The sequence below is a fragment of the Eublepharis macularius genome, chromosome 4 (genome assembly GCF_028583425.1).
Source record: "Eublepharis macularius isolate TG4126 chromosome 4, MPM_Emac_v1.0, whole genome shotgun sequence".
Taxonomy (NCBI): Eukaryota; Metazoa; Chordata; class Lepidosauria; order Squamata; family Eublepharidae; genus Eublepharis; species Eublepharis macularius.
In genome coordinates this window covers 57,704,571-57,725,831 of record NC_072793.1, presented here as the reverse complement: position 1 = coordinate 57,725,831, position 21,261 = coordinate 57,704,571, and the positions used below count along the sequence as shown (strand labels likewise).

The 21,261-nt window shown below is 43.4% G+C and overlaps 1 protein-coding gene across 1 annotated transcript in view; it reads right to left on the bottom strand.

Annotated features, from left to right (window-relative positions):
• Positions 1 to 21,261, bottom strand: part of DOCK2 (dedicator of cytokinesis 2) — a 470,704-nt gene that overhangs the window by 70,612 nt on the left and 378,831 nt on the right. Inside the window, exons 34-38 of the mRNA XM_054976977.1 lie at positions 18,782 to 18,867; positions 9,256 to 9,412; positions 7,562 to 7,602; positions 4,652 to 4,742; positions 3,199 to 3,318 (exon numbers count right to left, since the gene is read on the bottom strand). Of these exons, the coding sequence (XP_054832952.1) occupies positions 3,199 to 3,318; positions 4,652 to 4,742; positions 7,562 to 7,602; positions 9,256 to 9,412; positions 18,782 to 18,867 (495 nt within the window). The remainder of the gene's footprint in view (positions 1 to 3,198; positions 3,319 to 4,651; positions 4,743 to 7,561; positions 7,603 to 9,255; positions 9,413 to 18,781; positions 18,868 to 21,261) is intronic.

The following is a 21,261-nucleotide window of genomic DNA, read 5'->3' as shown; positions in this document are numbered from 1 at the left end:
TGCCAAGAAGCCTTCTGGCAGATGTTGTGCAAGATACACCAATGCTAAAAAGAGTAAGCAACTTAAGAGATGTGGCAAGGAAATATGCATGTCCTGCTCCTGCGGTGCACCAAGCAGCAGTGGCCAATTACCATCAAGATCACACCAAGGTGCACAGAGCGGCAGAGTCTCTCTATGAGCAAAGCAATCTTGGAAGACAAGTAGAGAGGTGTTCACTTCCATGGAAGGTCAAGGCTCACTCAAGCATGGCATATGATCCTTCACTAACTTCAAGCTACCTCTTAACCTCATCCATGCAGAAACACCCCTGTTCAGCATCTCAAAACAAAGCAACATGGCCCAGTGCTGTGGAACTGTAGGTTCATTGTTTGGGATGAGAGCACCATGGCGCTTAAAGGGTGTTTTGAGGCACTGAGCATAACCCTCAAAGATGTCAGAAGCAAGGAGAGAGCGATGGGGGGGGGGAGTCACAGTGCTGCTGGCTGGAGACTTCTGGCAGATTCTGCCAAGAGTCTCAAGGGGAACTCAAGCTGACAAGGTTACCGTGTGTGTCAAGGCTTCATATCTGTGGCCCCTCATCAGGAAACTCTCACTAAAAAAGAACATGAGAGGCGAGGTGTCCTCTGGGGAATTCTCTGAACTCCTACTAAAAATAGGGGACGGAGCGTATCCTGAGCCCAAAGGAAAGGTGACCATCCCTGCAGGCCTGGGCACAGTAGTGACGACCTAGTAGACCTAACAGCCACAATATACCCTGATATCATCACTATCATGGAGAAGTCCATGGACTGGCTGTGCAAGTGTGCCATTCTGACCCCTTAGATTGACAAGGCTGCCATCATTAATGAAACACAACTCACTCAAAATGGAATACAGATTTGTAGACTCAGTGGTGCAAATGTATGATGTGGTCCACTATCCTATAGAAGCCCACAAGCTTCTCCTCAAAGTGGGGGCTCCAGTGATGCTGCTCCAGAAGCTCAGCTACCCAAACTCTACAATGGCACCAGACTATGAGTGAAAGCCTCCACAGGAACATCATTGAGGCCACATTGCTCACCGGCAGTGCTCGGGGAGAGGGGGGGAGTCGGTGTTCATACCACGCATACCATTCATACCATCAGAGAACCCCTTCAAATTCAAGAGACTGCAGTTCCCCCTCAACGCCTGCTTTGCTATGACGATGAACAAGTCCCAGGGGCGGACACTGAAGGTGGCTAGAATTGACTTGAGGGAGGACTGCTTCTCACATGGGCAGTTCTACGTAGCCTGCTCCACAGTGAGCTCACCCAGCAGCCTCATGATCTGAGGGGAAAACCACCAATGAGATCTACAAAGAGATCCTTCAGTAGAAAAAAAAAGGCTGTAAGTATTTTTCACTTTATTTATTGCACTACAATCTTTTCCTTTTAAAATCTCTTTGATAAATGTTACATTTTGAAATTCACTGCATTAGTTTTCGGTATCAACATGCTTCGCTTTCAAACACCTTTGTGAAGCTCAAGTACTATGCTATTATACTACAAAACCAACTAAAAAAAACCCCACAAACCAAAAAATGTTACATACCCATAAGTACTATAAGTGGATTTAAAGTAGTTAAATGCTGTAGCGAAGCACGGGCATCAAGCTAGTCTATATTTATAAAGACAAGTGTCCTGACTGACTCATCAATGCCCAGCCCAAACCCCTGGACTTGAAAAAATGAAATTTGGGGAGAACGTTCCTTTTGTGATGTAGAGGCTCACTAGGAAGGGATTTTAAGAAATTCACCCCCTAAGGGGGTAAAAAGGGGTAAAATGAGTTTTCCCATAGGGATACAGCTTCCCTGTGTGGCTGGCAGGGTGCTCCCCCCCACCCCCGCCAACTACCACTCTTCCCTAAGGTTATTTGCATATGCGAACTGATTGGCCATCTCCCCAACATCCTAAAGAGTATACAGTTGCTATTGGGAATCATTGAATGTGTCCTGAGGAAAAAATACACTTCCCAGCCTTCCCCTTTAGCGTTGCCAATCTCTCTGTGGGGCCTGGCTTTCCTGTGTGGCTTGCAGGCTCCTGCCTGCTCGCACCCTCCCCCTCCCTGATGGGTCAGCTATGGAACTCTGTGTTCTGAGGTAAAAATCAGGTAAAGGAAACTACAGATAATTGAAGAAAGACAGTATAAGATTCCTGAAAAGGGATTTTATATAAAAATCAGTATGGCAACTGAGTTTTTAAATGTTCATGGGGAGTTGGTGCACAACCATTCTAGGGGCCATTTCAATGCAAACCTCTCACATGAACCTGCCGAAGTGCCCACCACCCCATCCTTCTCTCAGTCCAACTCCACCTCACACCTCTTGCAGCCATCATCTCTTACTGCCCCCAAGAAGCCTCCTAGCAGACATTGTACAAGATATACCGATGCTAAAAGGAGGAAGCAACTTAGAGATGTGGCAAAGAAATATGCACATCGTACTTCTGCGGTGCACTGAGCAGAGTGGCCAAGTACCAGCAAGTCCCAAGTCCAAGGGAAAGGTGACCATCCCTGCAGGCCTGGGCACAGTAGTGATGACCCTAGCAGACCTAACAGCCACGATATACCCTGATATCATCACTATCACGGAGAAGTCCATGGACGGGCTGTGCAAGCATGCCGTTCTGACCCCCAAAGAATGACAAGGCTGCCATCATTAATGAAACACAATTTAAATCCCTCGAAGGGGCAGAAATGGAGTACAGATCTGCGCATTCTGTGGTGCAAATGGATGATGCGGTCCACTACCCTGTGGAGTTCCTCAACATGCTCAATACTCTTGGCTTCCCAGCCCACAAGCTTCTCCTCAAAGTGGGGGCTCCAAAGTGGGGGGAAACCACCAATGTGGTCTACAAAGAGGTCCTTCAACAGAAAAAGTTTGTATGTATTTTTTCACTTTATTTATTGCACTACACTCTTTTCCTTTTAAAATTCTCTTCAATAAATGTTACATTTTGAAATTCACTTCATCAATTTTATGCACCAACATGCTCCATTTTATTCAAATACTTTTGTAAAGTGCAGGTACTATGCTATTATACTACAAAACCAACTCAAAAAACTCCCACAAACTAAAAAATGTTACATACCCATAAGCATTATAATGGAATTTAAAGTAGTTAATGTAGTAGTAGTAGCGAAGCACAGGTATCAAGCTAGTTAAAAATAAACAGAACTTACCTTTCCCTTGTCAAAGTATTCTACTATCATCTCATACAAGTGTTCTTTCAGTTGCCGGTGTGTTTTTGAACTCTGCAATTCTGTCTGCATGACTTGAGGAGTGCACTGTTCATCAGACCACTGAGAAGAAAATAAGAACAACACATTAAAACAGCTTGTGTGGAATAATGTTACAACATCAAACTTTGCTGACAAATTTGGCACGGGACTTGAGTAAAAATGCATGTATTACATGTTAGATATGAACTGAGCAGGCATATATTTTGGAATCCCTTTAAAAGGGATTTTTAAAGGAAAATCTGTGCGTGTGCATACAGCCTCCCAGTCCACCCTCGCTCCCCTACCTCCTGTCTTGGAAAGAGGACTTATAGAGGCCAGGCCCAGCAGTAACTACCAAGCAACTTGTTACCATACAATTTGCACAACTCACCTAGGTGTGGTGGTGGCTATCACTTGATGCCATGCAACTTACCTGGGCCAATGGCAGTTTCCACACAATGTGCGTGAATTGGCCAGGCCTGGCAGTGGCCACCACACAGCTCACCTGAGTGACTTGCTACAACATGATTTTTGCAACTTGGCCATACTTTTCCCAGGGAGAAGCTGCCTGGAGAAGGGAAGGAGGTAAAGCTGACAGCTAGTGATGTATAGTGGCTAGAGTTCTGGACTAGGATCTGGAAGGCCCAGGTTCAATTCCCCACTCTTCCCAGGAAGTTGCTAGGCAACCTTCAGCCAGTCACTCTCTCACAGACTAACCCACCTCACAGGGTTGTTATGAGGATTAAATGGAGGAAAGAGGGAAGATGTAAGCTGCTTTGGGTTCCCACTGCGGAGAAAGGTAGGTATAAATGAACTGAATAATAAATAAAGCTGAAAGCTAAGAGGAAACACATAAAAGAAAGGTTGATTGGTGAGTAATCAGGGAAAGAGGAGAGGATATGTGGGCTGCCATGAGAAGAGAAAATGGAAATAGTATAGGGAGGAGGATAAGAACTGACCCCTGCAACTGATCATCACTTTTTGTATATATTTTAATTATACATGTGTCAAATATACACAAATATACACACACAATCTTTACACTGTAAAGATTGAGGCTCACACCCCTGCTTCCTTACTACTTCAGCTTGACACTTTAAAAACATGAATCCATTCTTTTAACACCAACTGCTATACACTGTGCTATACGTGAGTTTGTGGAATAGTGTAGCAACGCTGAACTTCTGCAATCTATTTGCTTGCCCTATTAAGAAACAAGCTAATGCTGGAATAGAAGCTATTAATTCAACTTCATCACACAGAATCACAACAATCCCTTGACTCCTATTACCATTATAATGCAGATCCAGTGCCAACCACTAGCTCATTCCAGTAGCAACTTATTTGTTCCTGCTTGTCTGCCACACTCTATTATTATTACACCAACATATCCAAACAAGAAGAGACAGCTTACTTTCAGAAGCCACGCATGAAGCAGAAGGGTATATGCAGCCTCAGTATAATTCTCACAGTCCAAATGAAGATCCCGAAGTTTGTACAAGTACCTGTTAAGAGTCAAATGGAGGGCAAAAGTAAAATATATCCAGACTTTACTTTTAGTTAATGAAGAACTGATTTTTAATCATGAGCATGGTGAACATGGCTGTTGTCAATACACAAACTTGAGCCTCAAATGAGGTCTTAAAACAGAATTGTCTCACATCAAAATAATTAGGACATTAAAGTCTTTTATTTTGACCGGACCAAGCATTCTGTTTCTTGCTGTTGTTATTCTGAGGTAGAGATGGAAAACACAAAGGTATAGATGCTTGAAGCTAAAGTACAAACGAGAGCACAGCAAGCAATTTGATAATTCGCATTAACTTTTGCTGCTTCAACACATCATCGTATTAGATTTTCTCCAGGGCAAAGACAAGAAACAAGGAAGGAATCTTTTATACCTCTTGCAAGGATGCATTCTAGACTTAAAAACTAAAATTTATAAGAACACACATTTTATGCTTTCTGATACGCTGCTAATAATGATGCATATATTATCTAAGAATTACAGCTGACAGCGTACAAATTCCCAGAAAAGCACAAGTTTTGTCAGATACTGAAGACCAAACCAATCAAAAGGCTGGAAATTGAATCTCACAAGAATTTAATGGCAAAAAGCCGCTGCTAGGATCCTGTTGTGGATCGGGGACTGAGGAGGTGGAAATGGATAGTCTTCTGCCTGGCTGCTTTATGTCTTGGCAAGGAAAGACAGATATCCTTATTGTGCTTGCCCTTTCTCTTAAAGTAGCAAAGCAGCTAATTTCAAGTGGGGGAAATGGCATGTAGGAAAGAGTTTCCCCGTGCAACAGCCCTGATTCATTATTATGGGCTCCTCATAGCTGCATTATGTAACTAATACTGCAATCCTTTCCTAGGAGTAAATGCCAGTGAATTAACAAGAGCTTACTTCTGAATAGACCTGCTTGACATTGCTCCCTAAATTACATATTGTGGATTCAATCATGGATTCCCAGCATCGATTATTATTATTATTATTATTATCATTAGTAGTAGTAGTAGTAGTATTTTGAGATACATATTTAGAATACAACAATAGGGTTTTCTTGCCTTTGTTTAGAACTTTTATTGTTCTGGGACAGAAGACAAACATATAGAAACTAAAAGCACAGCTAAATTGCAAGGGGGTGTGCAATTCAATATATCTGTCTAAAAATTTACCCCAAATCATATTTGGGATTCTCAGATATACCAGTATTGGCGGTCCTGATTGATCCCAGAAATATTCAGGATTAACCAGGTCCACCATCTCATAAATTGCAGCAGCTTGTTTTGTTTACTTTTGCATGTTTCCCAAGCAAAAAAGGGGAGGCAGGAGGGAGGTGATTCTCAAAGGCGAATGGCATCTCTCATTAGGGGGAGCTTAACTGTCTGTCCAATCATGCTGTCATGTGGTCTATGAGACAATTGTCATGATTGGAAAGAGAGTTGAGCTCCCTGTAACAAGCAGTGTCATTTCCCTGCAAGAACTGCCTCCTGCTCCCCTTCCTTTCTTTTGTCTGAGAAACCTGCAAGGGAGGGTAGGTGAGGGAAACAAGCTGCTGCAACCAGCAGCTGGTTCAAGGCAAGAATGTTTTTTTGCTAAAACATGGCTGTTGCCAAGTTGGTTCTGTTGGGATTCTGTGGTTTAGCATTGGTTCTGTTGGGCTTTAGGGGTTATATTTGGTCAGTGGGCACTGTGGCATGTTTGGCTTCTTTGCCTTGGGGAAAGCATTGCATTCCCCCTTAAGAAACAATGGAGAGTAGCTGGGGGTAAGTTATTCAGGGGCCCTTAGAACTGGACTCCTTGACCCAAACTTCTTGAAACGTAGAAGCTATTTAGTGGATAGGAAGCCCTCTCTCTGCTGCAATTTTGGTTTAACTTGCTTCAAAAACAGGCTCTCCCGCTCTCCCCCCCGACCCCAAGGATTCCCCTACAAGGAGTAATAGACCCATTTAATTTTGGAATTCTGAAAAACAGCCAGATCCACAATACAAAACTGGTATCTAAGAACCAAACACCGGAATACCAATATTTTTGGCCTTCCAGATAACTGCATCTGTAAAATACTGATTTTTTTTTTAGTGCATACTCTGAATTGCAAGTTCCACACGTCTCTAGCTTCATACTCTAGGTGTAATCCATTTAGACAAGCCTCCCTGTCCTAATGTACAAGTTTGAAAGATTCTGGTTGGCTTGCTTTATAGAAGCCAGAGTTGCCTATATGAAGAAAACAGAAAAAATCTAGCTTGCTGATCAAAGATGCTGACTTCTGGATATGGCATTATAAGAAAAATTGATTGTTTCATATATTTAATGTGCCTGTCTTTATAATTTAAGATATTTTCAGGCTTTGATGTGCAGATTGGACAAAAAGCTATAAACTTTCTGGTAAGAGTTCTCTGACTTCTAATCTATTTCAAAATGTAGTGCTACATATATAAAACACATATATAATGCACATCTTACAAGGTAGTTCTTTATTTACAGTTTTTGTCAAATTAAAACCATTCATCAATTTGAAATGTAATTCTACTTTGCTTCAAATTTTATCTCCAAGATATAAACCCCATTTTAAAAACACACACAGAAGTTGAGCATCCGATTGGTACAATCCAACTAAATACATTGAGAGATTGCAGTTAATACAGTCAAATTTGCATAAGGCTCAAAAATATTATTGTAGGTCTGTTGAGTCTTGAGATATTGACTATTTGAATGGAGAGCTATCAGGTGTTTACTATAAATCTGTGTAATATACTGAAGGTTATATGATGAAAAATATTACTGCCTCCAACCTCAAAATCAGCAGAGCAGTTATCATACCTTATATACATCTCTTCACGGTTAATGTCCTTGTAGAAATTCTAGGGAGAAAAAATGAATGAAATGTTATAGCATACTCTTTTCACATAGAAACATTGTCATGGATATTTTCATTCTGCAAAGTTGTATAATGTGCAAAACATTTCATTTAGAGAATCATTGTGCTATGTTTCATCCCTAAAGTTTTAAAACTTTAATTAGGTTTTCTATTATTATGGGTCTCTGCTGAAACCATTTTACTATTAACTAGTGGGGATAATACTAAATTTTGTAGCACCACTGAGTTGGATCCTACAATTCACTTGCTGCTGCTCTATGAACATTAGCACAAGCACTAGCACGATACTTTCTGCAAGTCTTCATGGAAAGACTGGGACTGGCTTGTGCATGCCACCTTGCACTAGTGGAAGGACAAAGTTTGGATCCAAGTTAGTGCAACCTCCACTATGAAAACGCAGCCCACTGTAGATCCAACCCACTATTTGATTTGGAAATCCCATTTTGTTTTCATGTCTCCCTTTTGCAAATTGAAACCATGAGTCAATATTTTGCAACTACTTTCTTTTTCCTCATACCAAGCCACTATAATGCTGTTTTTACAACAGTTGTATATAAAGGGCATAAAAATGGCATAAACTGAACTGGGCATACTAGGAACAAAAATGGACAAAATGAAAAGGCTCACCAAGACAATGGGCATTTCCCCATGTCCTAAAAATGGCACACCACTCACTGAATGCTAGTGGCTTTTCCACACAATTTCTGACATCACCATTTCCAAAATTGTTGCAGGCTGTTATGATTCTGTTTTCATGGTGCCACAAAAATGGGAATCATAATTGCTTGCATCCATTTTGGAAATAGTGACATCAGAAATTGTCCAGAAAAGCCACCAGCATTCAAGAAGTGGGGTGCTATTTTTAAGAAAGGGGGAACCACCAATCTATGAAAATCAAGCAAATCATCCCTAAGTGCAGGCCAAGGATACAAACTGTTTTGTCAAAGCAGGCCTACTAATTTTAAATGAGATTGTTCTTGCTTGGGTAAGATTTAGATGAACCTTTAGAGTTTCCATTTAAAATTTCTGTGTGAAAAATGGGGAAGTGATTTTCATTGATTCCTCCCTCCCATAGCAGACATCCAACTCTCCCCAAGCCATTGCTGGGGGTCCCCTAGCTCCCAGGAGCAGCATTTCAGGGGCTATGTGAGACTACAGTAGAAAGGTGAGCCAAGAAAGTCACATTTCTGCGAACAGAAATGTGTCTATACAAGCCAATTACTAGAAATGCTAAAGAAGAGTTTCCGCTTGACGAAAGTATGATGCTAAAATATGAATATATTGTATACGCTCTTTCTTTCATATTTGATCAATGCTACTATTACCAGGCAAAAACATATATGTACTTGGGCAATAGAGTTGGTTGGGTCAGACAAGGATAAGGCTTGTGGGTGGATTATTCTACCATGCATTTTCTTGCTGGTATCTTTGGCTCTTTCAGATCTGTGGCGCAGCCTATCTTCCTACTTTATGAAATCAGCCTATGAAATTATTTTCTTACACTATGAAATCAAAGTCAGTTGCAGCCATCTTCCAAATTTTATGACCTTACACCTGTAACATCAAAAAAAATTGCTCCCCCCCACTACATGTATGGATTTATTCACTCTAAAACAGTTTTCATACAAACGCATACCAATAAATTAACTGTGCAGCTCATTCGATTGTCCTTGCTCTCATCATTCATCACAGCACGGTAATCCAGTAGCTTTTCCAAAAGGCCTTTCACTAAGCTTACAAAAGTTTCAACTGGTTTGGCAATCTGAGGGTACTGTGAGGAACATTCCATGAGTCTGAAAAGAAAGAAACATCTATTAGAACTCACAAGGTATACAAGATACACTATTTCTCTTGGCAGTTGAATGAGGGTGAAAGTGAGTAGAAGATAACCTTAGTGAAATTATCCTAGTGAAATTATCTTAGTGATCTGAGAATCCAGGACTTGTCCATATACAAATAATGACATCCCCCCCCCCCCAAACACACACACCACATGAAAGCCAGCATGTGATAGTGGTTGGAGTGTTGGACTAGGATCTAGGAAACCCAGGTTCAAATCCTCACTCTGCCACGGAAGCTTGCTAAGCAACTCTGGGCCACTCACAAACACTTAGACTTGCCTACCTCGTAGAGTTGTTGTGAGGATAATTCGGTCCACCCAGCCAGCAGTGTAGCTGCTTAAGGCTGGGGGCTGCCTTTTGCCTCCCCACAGGAAGAAGAGCTGACAGACAACTTCTCAGCCAATCGGGGATTAAAGAGGGGGCAGAGCCAAGAGCCTTATAAAGTGACTCCACCCCTGTTCCCCTGCAGTTGCCTTGAGCTCGGCCTGAGCAGAGCATACTTCAAGCCCAGCTCCTCTGAGGCTGGTTTTATTGAAGGCCCTCGGGTCTAGGCAGCAATAGCTATTCTCCTGCTTACTACCTTCAAACTCCAGGATTGGAGCCAGGGCCCAGCGCCTGGCTCAGTGGTTTGGCAGGGACTTTTTTTCTTACTTACATTTGGAGCCTGCTGTCTATCAGTCAGAAGAGCTAAAGCAGGGTGAGGGCCAGCCCCTATAGGCCTCTGGCCTACCTAGGATCCCCCCCACTTTTTACTTTGTTGGGAGGGATACTTCCAGCAGTATCAGCAAAGGCTTTGCTATAGGTAGCAGGGGTGAATTGCAGCCATCTGAGGGGAGGATTGCTTCATACATTATTGCTACTGGCCTAGCAGGGTGGATGCTGGTAGGCTCCCCCTTCCCTGTTTAGACTTTTCCCTCCCCCCTCCATTTACACTTACTTGGGAGGGAGTATTTACAGCAGCAATAGCCTAGCCTAAGACCTTGAGGCAGGAGGGGCCATTTTGTGGGACGGCTTGGCAGTTTATTCAGTTGATTGTGAGAGTGACACCCAGTGGCCTGCTTAGCCTCCTGGCAAATGTGGCCGTGTTGTGGAGGCATCTACAATATGCACCGCTCCAGTGCTGGTGATTTTGAGTGTGGCATTTATGTGGCCTGATTTGCCTCTTGCTTACTAGCAGTAGCAGCCATTTTGGTGGGGCTTTTGCAGTTTATCCTGTGCTGGGGGTAGCCATTTTGAGAGTGGCACCCGGTGGTTTGCTTAGCCTCCTGGCACTGGCAGCCATTTTATACAGGCCTCTGCAGCCTACACAGTATTTGGGCTGCCATTTTGGGGGTACTTTATTCCTATTGAGCTTTGAAGCTCAAAAAGCAGTCATTTTACAGTATATTTCATTACATTATATTACAGTACATTTCCATCATGCCACCCAAAAAGGGTAGTAGCTCTGTTAAGGGCAAGCAGCTGGCTAATACACCTCCTGCAATGCAGCCCTGCAGACTCATCCTTTGAGGATGATGAAGTGGCCAAGGGGAAGAGGAAAATACTGGGCTATCGGTGTCCATCAGTCAGGAGGGCTGAAGCAAGGTTAGACCCAGCCCCTGCAGGCCTCCTACCTATCTAGGCTTCCCTCATTGTTTCACTTTATTTGGAGAAAGTACTTACAGCAGCAGCAGCAGTGAAGGCCTGGCTGAGGCTGGGGCGGGGGGGGGGGGGCGGCTTGTCATCTGAAGGGAGGTTTGCTGCACACATTGTTTCTACTGGCTTAGCAAGGATCTACAGTCCCAGGGTGGTGGCTGGTTAAATCCCTCCCCCCTATCCCTGCTCAATTTTGTAGCTTTGTGGGCCTAAAGAGCTGTTTTTGTCACTCAGGCCACTTAATGGCATGCTGTGTTATTGCATCTGCTGAACTCTGCACAGAAGTCTAAGATGTGATCTGATCTTTCTACCAGATTAGCACAATTGATGGCCAGTAGTGGATTGGGCCTGGGCTGCGGTAATCCGGTCATGTTGAGGTGACAGTGGCACCTGACTGACAAGGTAGGTAAGTCCACTGGCCTCTAGTGACTGGCTGTGGGGGCTCTGGAGGTCACGTGACTGTGTCCGGGCTCCCATGATTCAACTCCTGGGTTTTATCATCTTAGGTATTGCCTTTGGGTTTTGCAGTTTGGCCACTGGGCTATTACTTAACTCAGTCCCCCAGGGACAGAGTCGTAAAGGGAGCAGCATGTCGGGGGTTAACCCTCTTCTTCAGGAAGGGAAGGAGAAGGATGAGGCAGACCTGAGGAGAGAGACAAGTAAATGAGACTTAAGAAGGTTTACCTCACCTAGGCAAGGCAGCTGCTAGCTGGCCTCCTTTATGGGAGCTACAGCAGCTGATGGCGCACCAAGCCTTGTCTCCAGTGTATTGGCGCCTAGAAGTGGAGTTTCCTTGAAGTTTCCTCTACCTTGGGGCCCAGTGGCTTCTGGGTTTAGTTCAGGGGCACTGGTGGGCTGAGCAGTAGCCCATTGATCAGTCAGAATGCGGGTCTTACTATAGACCATATATATATTTGGAATTTTCCAATCCTCCTGGCAGTTGGATTGTGGGGGAGGGAGCTAGATAACCCCTCTGCCCTCTTCCCGTGGACGAACAGGCAGTGGTGCCCATACCTAACCCTCTTTCATCCAAGTGGAATAGGATTTTGAGACAGGTCCCGGAGACTGGTCCTGATGTTTATGTTTCTAGGCAATGCCTGGTCTTGCCTGCAGATGGAATGGTGCGGCTTGTCCCTTGGATTTCCTCTAAGCTATGCTTGTGGGGAGGGCTCTCAGTTTGATGTAAGCCCAGGTGATTTCTGGGGTCGCACAATGTTAATGGTCGGCATGGGAGTTAGATCCTGAGGGTTAGCATGGTGATGGCCCAAGCCCTTAAGGAAGGGTCTGGCAACTCTGCACTTAGCCACTGGGCTGGTAATAGAGAGGCAGCTGCTCCTGTTTGGTGGGAGGTGGGGTCCTTTGTCTAACTCCAGGTAATTCACCTCATGTTGGTCATTCACCACATGATAATGACTGTGGCTCATGGGGCATGGCCCTTCCCTGACAGGTTAACACAGGCTTGCACCGCCCAGATAAGTAGTGGCCTGATGGTTTGAGGGGAGGAGTGGACCTCTCATCGGGCATGGCCCTTTCCTGACAGGCTCACACAGGCTTGCAGCACCCAGGCAAGTAGTGGCCTGATGGTTTGAGGGGATGTGTGGACCGCGGCCTCACGTTGGTCATTCACCGGGAGGTAATGACCTTGACTCCCAGGGCCTGGCCCTTTCCTTTCAGGCTCACACAGGCTTGCACTGCCCAGGCAAGCGGTGGCCTGATGGTTTGAGGGGAGGTGCGGACTTCGCCTCACGTTCTGGTCATTCACCGCATGGTAATGACTATGGCTCACAGGGCCTGGCCCTTTCCTTACAGGCTCACACAGGCTTGCACTGCCTAGGCAAGTAGTGGCCTGATGGCTGAGGGGAGGTCCAGCTCTCCGTCTCGTGTGGTCATTCACCTGGGTGGTAATGACCTTGGTTCTAGTCTTTGCAGGTGCACTTAGACTTGCAGTGATGAGCAAGTGGTGGCCTGGTGTCTTGATCCAAAGGGCTAGGAGTGAGGCCAGTAGTGCCCTATTTAAGGCGTTAGAGAGTGGCCTAGGGATTTATCTGCCCCCACCTGCAAATAAGGGCCAAATTTGCTGACCTCTACAGAGGGGATGGGGTTCACCTATTGGTGAAGGGCAACAACATCCGCTTAGAGAACCTGCGGCAAGGGCTTTGGTTGGCAGTAGGCCACCTGTGGGGCGCAAGGGCCTAAACAGAGGCTTGGCCCTAGCGGTAGCAGGATTAGGAGGGGGAGAAATGAGCGGGCCGGTGAGCAACCTTGGCACATCCCCATTGGGGGGGGGATTGGGGTCTGTCAGGATCACTAGTACTGCTTGATGGCTGCCAGCTGAGAGGGCAGACTGCCATGTGGATCCCCTAGACAAGTATGGCCCTCTTGCTATACGGCGAGATGCTATAAGCTTGGAGTGGGGAACCATTTGCCTGGCCGGCCGGGTCCCAGCCATGCGTGTGGATGGCTCGCGCCTGGGGCAGTGGGGCTCGCCCAGACAGGTCAGGGCAGAGGTCTAGGGTGACCCCAGGGCCTGACCTGTACTGCTAGTTAGGCCCTTGCCGTGGATATATGTTCAGTGATATGTTGTTGCCAAATAAATATGGCCCATTCGTTCCCAACACTTGTGTCTGTCTCTTCTTTCCATCTGGGGTGGCAAATGGAGGACAGGAGAATGATGTGAGACATTTTGGGTCCCCACTGAGGAGAAAAGTGAGGCTAAATAAAGTACATAAAATAAATACTTTAATTAAAAATTCTTATCTCGGTTGACTACAATATCAGTACTTTATACATACAAACCATGATGGTATGTTTTTTAAAGCACTGACTAAGGTAAAGGCCAGAAATGGAAGATTAATGTTTTAGGTTCACCAGTCTTTGTCTGAGAGGATAGAACTCCCACCTCCACCATGGGACACCACTACATTGCCACCTATAAGATCTGAATTCCTTTCATATGATCATGCTTTATTACCAATATTCACGCCAGCTAGAAAATGAGAGGCTGCATAGGAAAACCGGGTTTTTAAAATCTGTCCACCTATTCTGATATGCTGAAGATATGTTACACAGCAATGAATATATTTTTAATGTATTATTTTTGTTAATGTGTGAGATAGGGTCTCTATCCTTTGAAAAAGTTAAAATTCTTCCAATTAACTTTCTTTTTGCATTTTAAATCATATCTCTTGTAAAATCATCCTGCCTTTCCAGATTCTAATTTAGCATTTAAGTGATTATAGCAGTAACTAACCAATTCCATTACGGTTTTTAAGTCTGATAAATTATGGAAATCATGCAAGGGAAAATAATGACAAGAAGTTAGCAAATGCTCAGTTATATTCCGCAATCCTAAATGCAATTACCCTGTCTGTCTTGAATTGTTGCTTTGTTACATTATGTACGATTCTTGATTTCCCTGGGTTTCATTAGCAATTTTCAATATATATGCAAAGCTGTTTTATAATATATGGGTATTCTTTACATATGCAAAGATACTTTGTAATTTATTGGACTTCTTTAGAAAAATGCAATATATTCTGTTTTCATTAAGCATTATTATTACATTATATTTTAATGTTGACATAATTTTAGCTCCAGAGGATAATCAAGGCTTTATACTACCTTTCAATAAGGAATGTTATATAAGTGATTCCATACTGGAACTTTGAACTTATTTAGGATTGCCTTTTTATTTCACTTATACCATGGTCTTCCTTTAAAGAGCTCTGAGTACCTTCTAAATGGTATCCAAGCAACTCATATCTTGACTGTACCCAAGACCAGTCCTGTTTTGGGTCAGAATCAGCAGTAGAAATTAGCCTTCTATTGATTAGCAGTGCAATCCTAAAAAGAATTACTCCAGCTTAAGCTCATGGATTTCAATGGGCTTAGACTGGAGTAACTCTTCTTAGGATTGTGCTGATAGGAGAGTGAATAAAAGTATACAAATACTTATTGTGGAGAGGCTTCCATTTGTCCTTTGCAAAAATGTTCTATTAAACGAGAGTCCCACTGTCCATCTTTTTATGCCCTAACAATGGATGCTGTCCCTATCCTCAATGGCAAGGGCCAAAATGCATCTGGTCAGTTTTGTACTGTACCTCGATCTATTTGTGTTGGTCTTGAGATGTTTTAGCAAGTTTTAGTATATATATATATGTAGCCTGACATTCAGACCTTATGTTTTAAACTTGTTTTTATTCACATTGGTGCACATCTATAATAAATACTTTTTAATATTTAAGATATATATATATATATATATATATACTTTTAGGTTGTTACTTAATCCCTTTTGTTCCCCTGCTTGTTTGGGTTAAGTTTGTGGGGTTCCCCCCCCCGCTTTTTTTTCTTCCTTGCTAGTTGTTATATGACACCTGAAAAATTGGCTAGAATATATAAGGGGGCGTCAAATGTATGTTGGAAATGTGCTAAACAAGAAGGGGCATTTTTTCATATGTGGTGGACATATGAGAAAGCAAAGAGTTTTTGGTTGCAGATACAATCATCGATTCAGAAGATTTTGAAGATTAAACTTCAGTTGAAAGCAGAGACTTTTCTGTTGGGAATAATGGACAGCCAGTTGGAAAAAACATTAAAGGGAATTAAAATCACAATCTGAAGCTATACTAGCTTCAGTTTATGTGCTGTAGCCAGGCTTCCCCTTTGAATGGTGGGAGATCTGGGCTGCTGATCTGTTCTTCAAAAACAACTTGTATGTAAATACATCTTCTTCGTTATTTTTATAAACTTCCTGCTTCAATAATCTCTTATTCACCACAAAGCTTAATTTACAGCAACGAACCCAAAGCCTTTACTCTCACTACTTTAAGACCATCTAGCAACTAAGGGGAAAGTTTACATTTCAAAACCAACCTAGTTCCCAAAATTATAGGAGGCTGTGATGGTTCCCTCATTCAGAAGAAAAAGACTGTTACAATAGCATGAATTTTGAAGTAAAACAGAATCTTGTTTTACTAACACCTATTAGCTTCTTGTGTTGTGTGTTGTGTGATGATGGCTGCGCCTTCTCCTGGGGCTGGCCCTGAAAGTTTGTTCAAACTATTGGAAAGAACCACACAGATTAGATCAATTGTCAACAGGCTCATGGATGTTTGTCAGAGCAGCAAGATGATGCCAATGTGCCAGTTATCCATAGAAGCATTACAATTACACAAGAAAGCTTGTAGCAGGACTTGCCAGTTGCCAACTATCTGCTCTTTCAAGTAAATTTTGCACCTCGACCAGACCCAGGGCTTTTTTGGTTCTGGCTCCAACCTGGTGGAACACTGATGAAACCAGGGCCCGGTGGGATTTGTTATCTTTCCACCGGGCCTGTAAGACAGAGATGTTCCACCAGGAATGTGGCTGAGGCTGGGCCAGGCCTCCACCAGCCATGTAGGAGGAGGAGGTGAATGAGTTAAACCTCCTTATCAGATCTGTCCTCCACCTTGTGCACGTTCTTAAAATTAACTAAGCAGTGACTGCCGCCATCAGGGGAAGCTTTCTATTGTAATTTTTGTATCAAATTGTATGATTTTATAATGCTTTTATGTGTTTTTATGGAACTTTATTTAATTATGTATTGTGTTTTAAATGGTGTGATCCGCCCTGAGCCCTGGAAGGCTGGAATAGAAGCTGAATTAAAAATAAATATTTTCACAAAAGTAGTACTGGGGAGTGGGGGGGGGGGAGTTGCTAGGATTGGTCATCAGTCAGTAATCTCTTTAGTAAGTTTGATCCATCCCTTAAATAATGTTTATGTTGACCCTAAACTGGGATTTAATAAAATTTCAGTGCAAACAGCAGAAACTTCATCTCCTTATCTTGTCACCCATTTAGCAATCCTGAGCACAATGCCTTCCCTAACACAGAGCCATATTCTTATTGCCTAAAGGTGCTGCTGATCTCATATGCACAATTGCTGTGAAGAAACTTTTTTTCTGAGCTGCTCCAAACTCCACCTATTGACTTTGCCTGTCATATCTTCTTTTTTTGTTGATATAGCCTATGCTAGCAAATTCTACTCCAGGGAAAACAAGACTTCATATAAAAATAAACTATGTACACCTGTTGCTTATTATTTAAGTGATCAATATTCAGTGCGAAGGCTGAGGTGTCCTTTACACCACATTGAAGCAAAATAATGGTCAGAAAAGAATGGCTTGCACAGTTAAAGGTCTATGGATGGAGGTCACACAGGGATACTGGGTAATGATGCTGAAAGTGCTAGAGTTGTTTTCTCCTGAACAACAGAGTCATTTGCATGCACGCTGCAAATGTAAAAACTGAACACAACCTTTATGATAGAAGGGAGAAAATATCCTAATATAAGCAAAGCACCTCAATGCAAAATTTGTAATGGGATTGCAGAAGCCAAACATCCCTAATGGAATTTCTTTTGAGAAGCAGAAATTTTGGTCAAGAGGTTAAACGTGTCTAGAAATATATCAGGTTGGGGTATATAAGATGATGATGATCTGCAGTTTCAAAATTGTAGAGATTCTGGGAAAATGCCACAGAAAGCATAGCAGTATTTTACCCTGACATTTTCCAATGCTGCTCAATTGAATTGTTACATGAGTTGGCGGAGTCTAATGAAATTCATTATGTTATAGATTTCTATCTATATTTCTTCTTGCCAGATTGGAAATAACTAGAATAATTGGGGATGTGACCCCTTTTTTTCCTCCTAAATTATTTCAGAAATCCTATGGTACCTGAACAGAAAGTTTTGTATGATGGTGATAATGTTGGTTGCTTTTTTGCATAGATAATGTCATTGAAACATATATTTATTTTATTTGTTTGTTATATTACCTGTCTAGACTATCGCCATTTCCATGAGGGCAGGGCAGGACAGGTAACACACAAAACTGAAATTAAACAATACCGTGCCTGGAAGAACAAATCCAGCCCTACACAAGACAGTACAACCTCAGAACAGACGGAAATGTTTTTTGGGAAGTGCCCCCATGTAAAAATCTCCCACTGGGAAATCTAACTATGACCAACATGATAAGAATAAACCATCTACACAGAATGTGGTTTGGTTGCAAGTTAGTGGTGACACCAGCAATAATGGAAGCAATACACTTTAAACTCAAAAGGAGTATCAACATAATGAGCAATGCTACAAAATAACTTTACAAAATATAAGAGCATTTTCAGGAGAAAGCTCGGGTGCATCTATTGCCCACTTATGTTAGCTTTCAAAGGGAAGGAATCAGTGAGTTATAAAGGTATATACATTTCTGAGGACATCCCCAAAGTGGTCCAAACTGGACCCAGTGAATACTCTGTAGAACGAGAGGTGGACAATGCCCTGCATAACAATCTGGGTTATAGACCAATAGAAATTCCATATAAGAGGAGGATACTGGGTTAGATCCTACATACTGAGCAGAGCTGCACTCACAGAACAAATCTTTCCCAATTCTCCCATTTTTCTCCTATGTTCCCCAAATTACAGTTCCTGGTGGTTTGTGCACCCACAGAAACACCCATATAGAGCAACATAGGGCTTCTCAATGTGTGGTGGGAGAATCAATGGCAGCACCTCTGATATGAGCTTCAGATAATTCACAATTTTTTAAAAAAACACCTGCATATATGTATAAGTACACAATATAGCAACATTATAAAGAAATGTGTTGATTAAGGGTCTTTCCAAGGCCGCACTCTTACATTGACTCAAACAACTGCAGGTACTGCTCATCTCCACGGCCGCCTTCCACTTCATGGTCCAATTTTAAAATAATTTCATTTTCAAACTGAGAGAGAAGAAGCAAAACAAGTGAGGAATGTACATATGATAACACTTTCTTATAAGTTATACTATTTTTGTTAAAAGGCCAAAAGAATTCAAAAAGTAGTTTTCAGATTACAAAGGATGTAAGGGTAAGGGATTTCTTAGAGATGAGTTAAAGTAGTACTATGCAGTATCTTTTTGCAATAAGATAGCATGGAGAACATTCCACGACGTTCCGGCTGAAAAAAAGCCCTGCATATGATCATCATGTGAAAAATCTACACTCTTCATTTTATGAACACCAAGCCATTCATACCTTTCTCAGTGGAATTGCTTGTTTGTTTATAGTCTGCCTTTCTTATTGACACTCAAGGCAGATTACACAGTGCAAGTGGAATACAATATAGCCAACAACTAGGACATTCACTGAGCAAATTATAATATGATTCAACAGTTAGGATGTCAATTAATAGATACAATTGGGTGTGGTAGCAGAAAATTTGAAAATAAGCTTAACGATGGGCACAGAAACAATGTCCCCCAGACTTACCTGGGCAGCCTGGGTTGCAGCTTGCAGGGTGGCAGAGGGGCACAGGGCATGGTGGCCGCCATTTTCGGGCCCACCGAGCATCCTCCTGGGCATGCCCATGGCTGATCAAATTCAAACTTCCTGGCCACCCAATGAGGGCCAGCCGGGGGAGTTACAGGCAAGGTGGAGAGTGGCATCAGACCTGAGGGGCACAGTTTTCCTTCTGAGCTGCCAAGGTCTTATGTGTTGGTGGGCCCTACCTCTCCTCACTTTGCTGTCTGTCAGCAAAAGATGAGGATTGAGGTGGCATTCTTGGCGGCAGCAATCAGCCGCCCAAAAGGTGAAAACAGCTCCAGCAGCAGAAGTGGCTCCAGCGGCAGCAGCCTCGGCAGCAAGGGCAGAGCTGGCAGCAGCCTCAGAGGCTACCAAAAACAATGGCAGTAACTTCAGCGACGGAGCTTAGGACCAGCAGCCCCAGGTTGCAGCAGCAGGGGCGCCAGCAAGCGAGTGGTGGCAGCCACCGGCGACCTCAGTATTCCGGCCCCAGCAGCCTTGTGGCCTTGCCAGGGAAGTCCACCACCACTTCCCTTTAACTTGTGGTATGGCACTGGACAAGGGCTCAAGAGTGACTCATGCTGTGTTGCTCTCCAGGGTGTTGACTGCCTCCAAAGCGGCAGGGCCTTTGGAAGGGTTTCTTATGCCAGCATGGCCTCCAGGGCGCAACTGACCCCAAAACTTCTGGGCTTTCCAGGGTGCATCCAGCCCCCAAAGAGTCCAGGCTGCCCGGTGGAGTTGCTCATGCTGGGGGATGGCTGAAGGCTCCCCTTGGGCCTGGGTGGTCCCGGGCAGTGCCCCCCATGGCTCTCACTGTCCCAAGGAGGTTGGGATGGCCCCAGGGTTGCTCTGTGGGATCCCTGGGCTCCTGGTCAGTCGGCGTCTGTGTGGGGGGCAGGAGAGCCAAGATGACCAGCCAGGGCTTTGGAGCTCCTCACCACAAGGGTGGAGCAATTGCCAAACTCCAGACTCGGGGTGGCCTCAGCTGCCCTGGAGCCCTCGAGGTCTGTCCGTCCCCCATCCCCCCGCGCACGCAGGCAAGCGCACTGACTGAGCGAAGATAAGCAGATCTTGGTAAGAAAAACAAAATATATAAAGTATGTGCTAGTATTTCTAAAAGCAAAGGTTAGGAATGTTGCTATCTAGAAACTAATGTTTTTGAAAAGGAGCTGAAAGAGACAATTGAAGTGTGCACAAGTTTTAAAAGATACATGACTTGTTAGCACATAACAATAGAAGAATTAGGTTGGATTCTACAGTTGTTTTCCATCAACAACAAGGCTCTTTTGCCAATGGAAGAAGAGAGCAATGTTTACATATTCCCCTATTGTGGACCTCACACCATAATCATTCTGGCTGCGTTGGGGTTCCCTGAGTACTGGACACAATGTTTCAGTGGCATGGAGAGATACAGCAGAGAGGGAAAGCAGAAAAATTCCATTCTGTTAATGGAGGTCTGCTTACAGGCCATTATATATAACATCTTCAACATACGAATAACTCTCTTTCAGACACTGGCCATTTCCATACAGCCAGTCTTTCCTACCCTTGTCCCACTTATTGTGTGTGTTTTGCTGAGTCACTCTGAAAACTCAGCATCCACACACACTCCCTAAAAGCGCTTACCTTGCGCTTTGTGATTGCAGGCAGACTCAGCAGCTTGAATGGACATCCACTCAACTTACAGCTACAGTGCATACATGAAACAGACTTTGGTATAATAAAAGAACTAAAACCAAATCCAACACACACACTTAAATAACCAGATAGGACACACAGTTGGAATGCAAGATGATAGGCTACCCAAGCCTTCTCGGTCCTGGCTCCAACCTG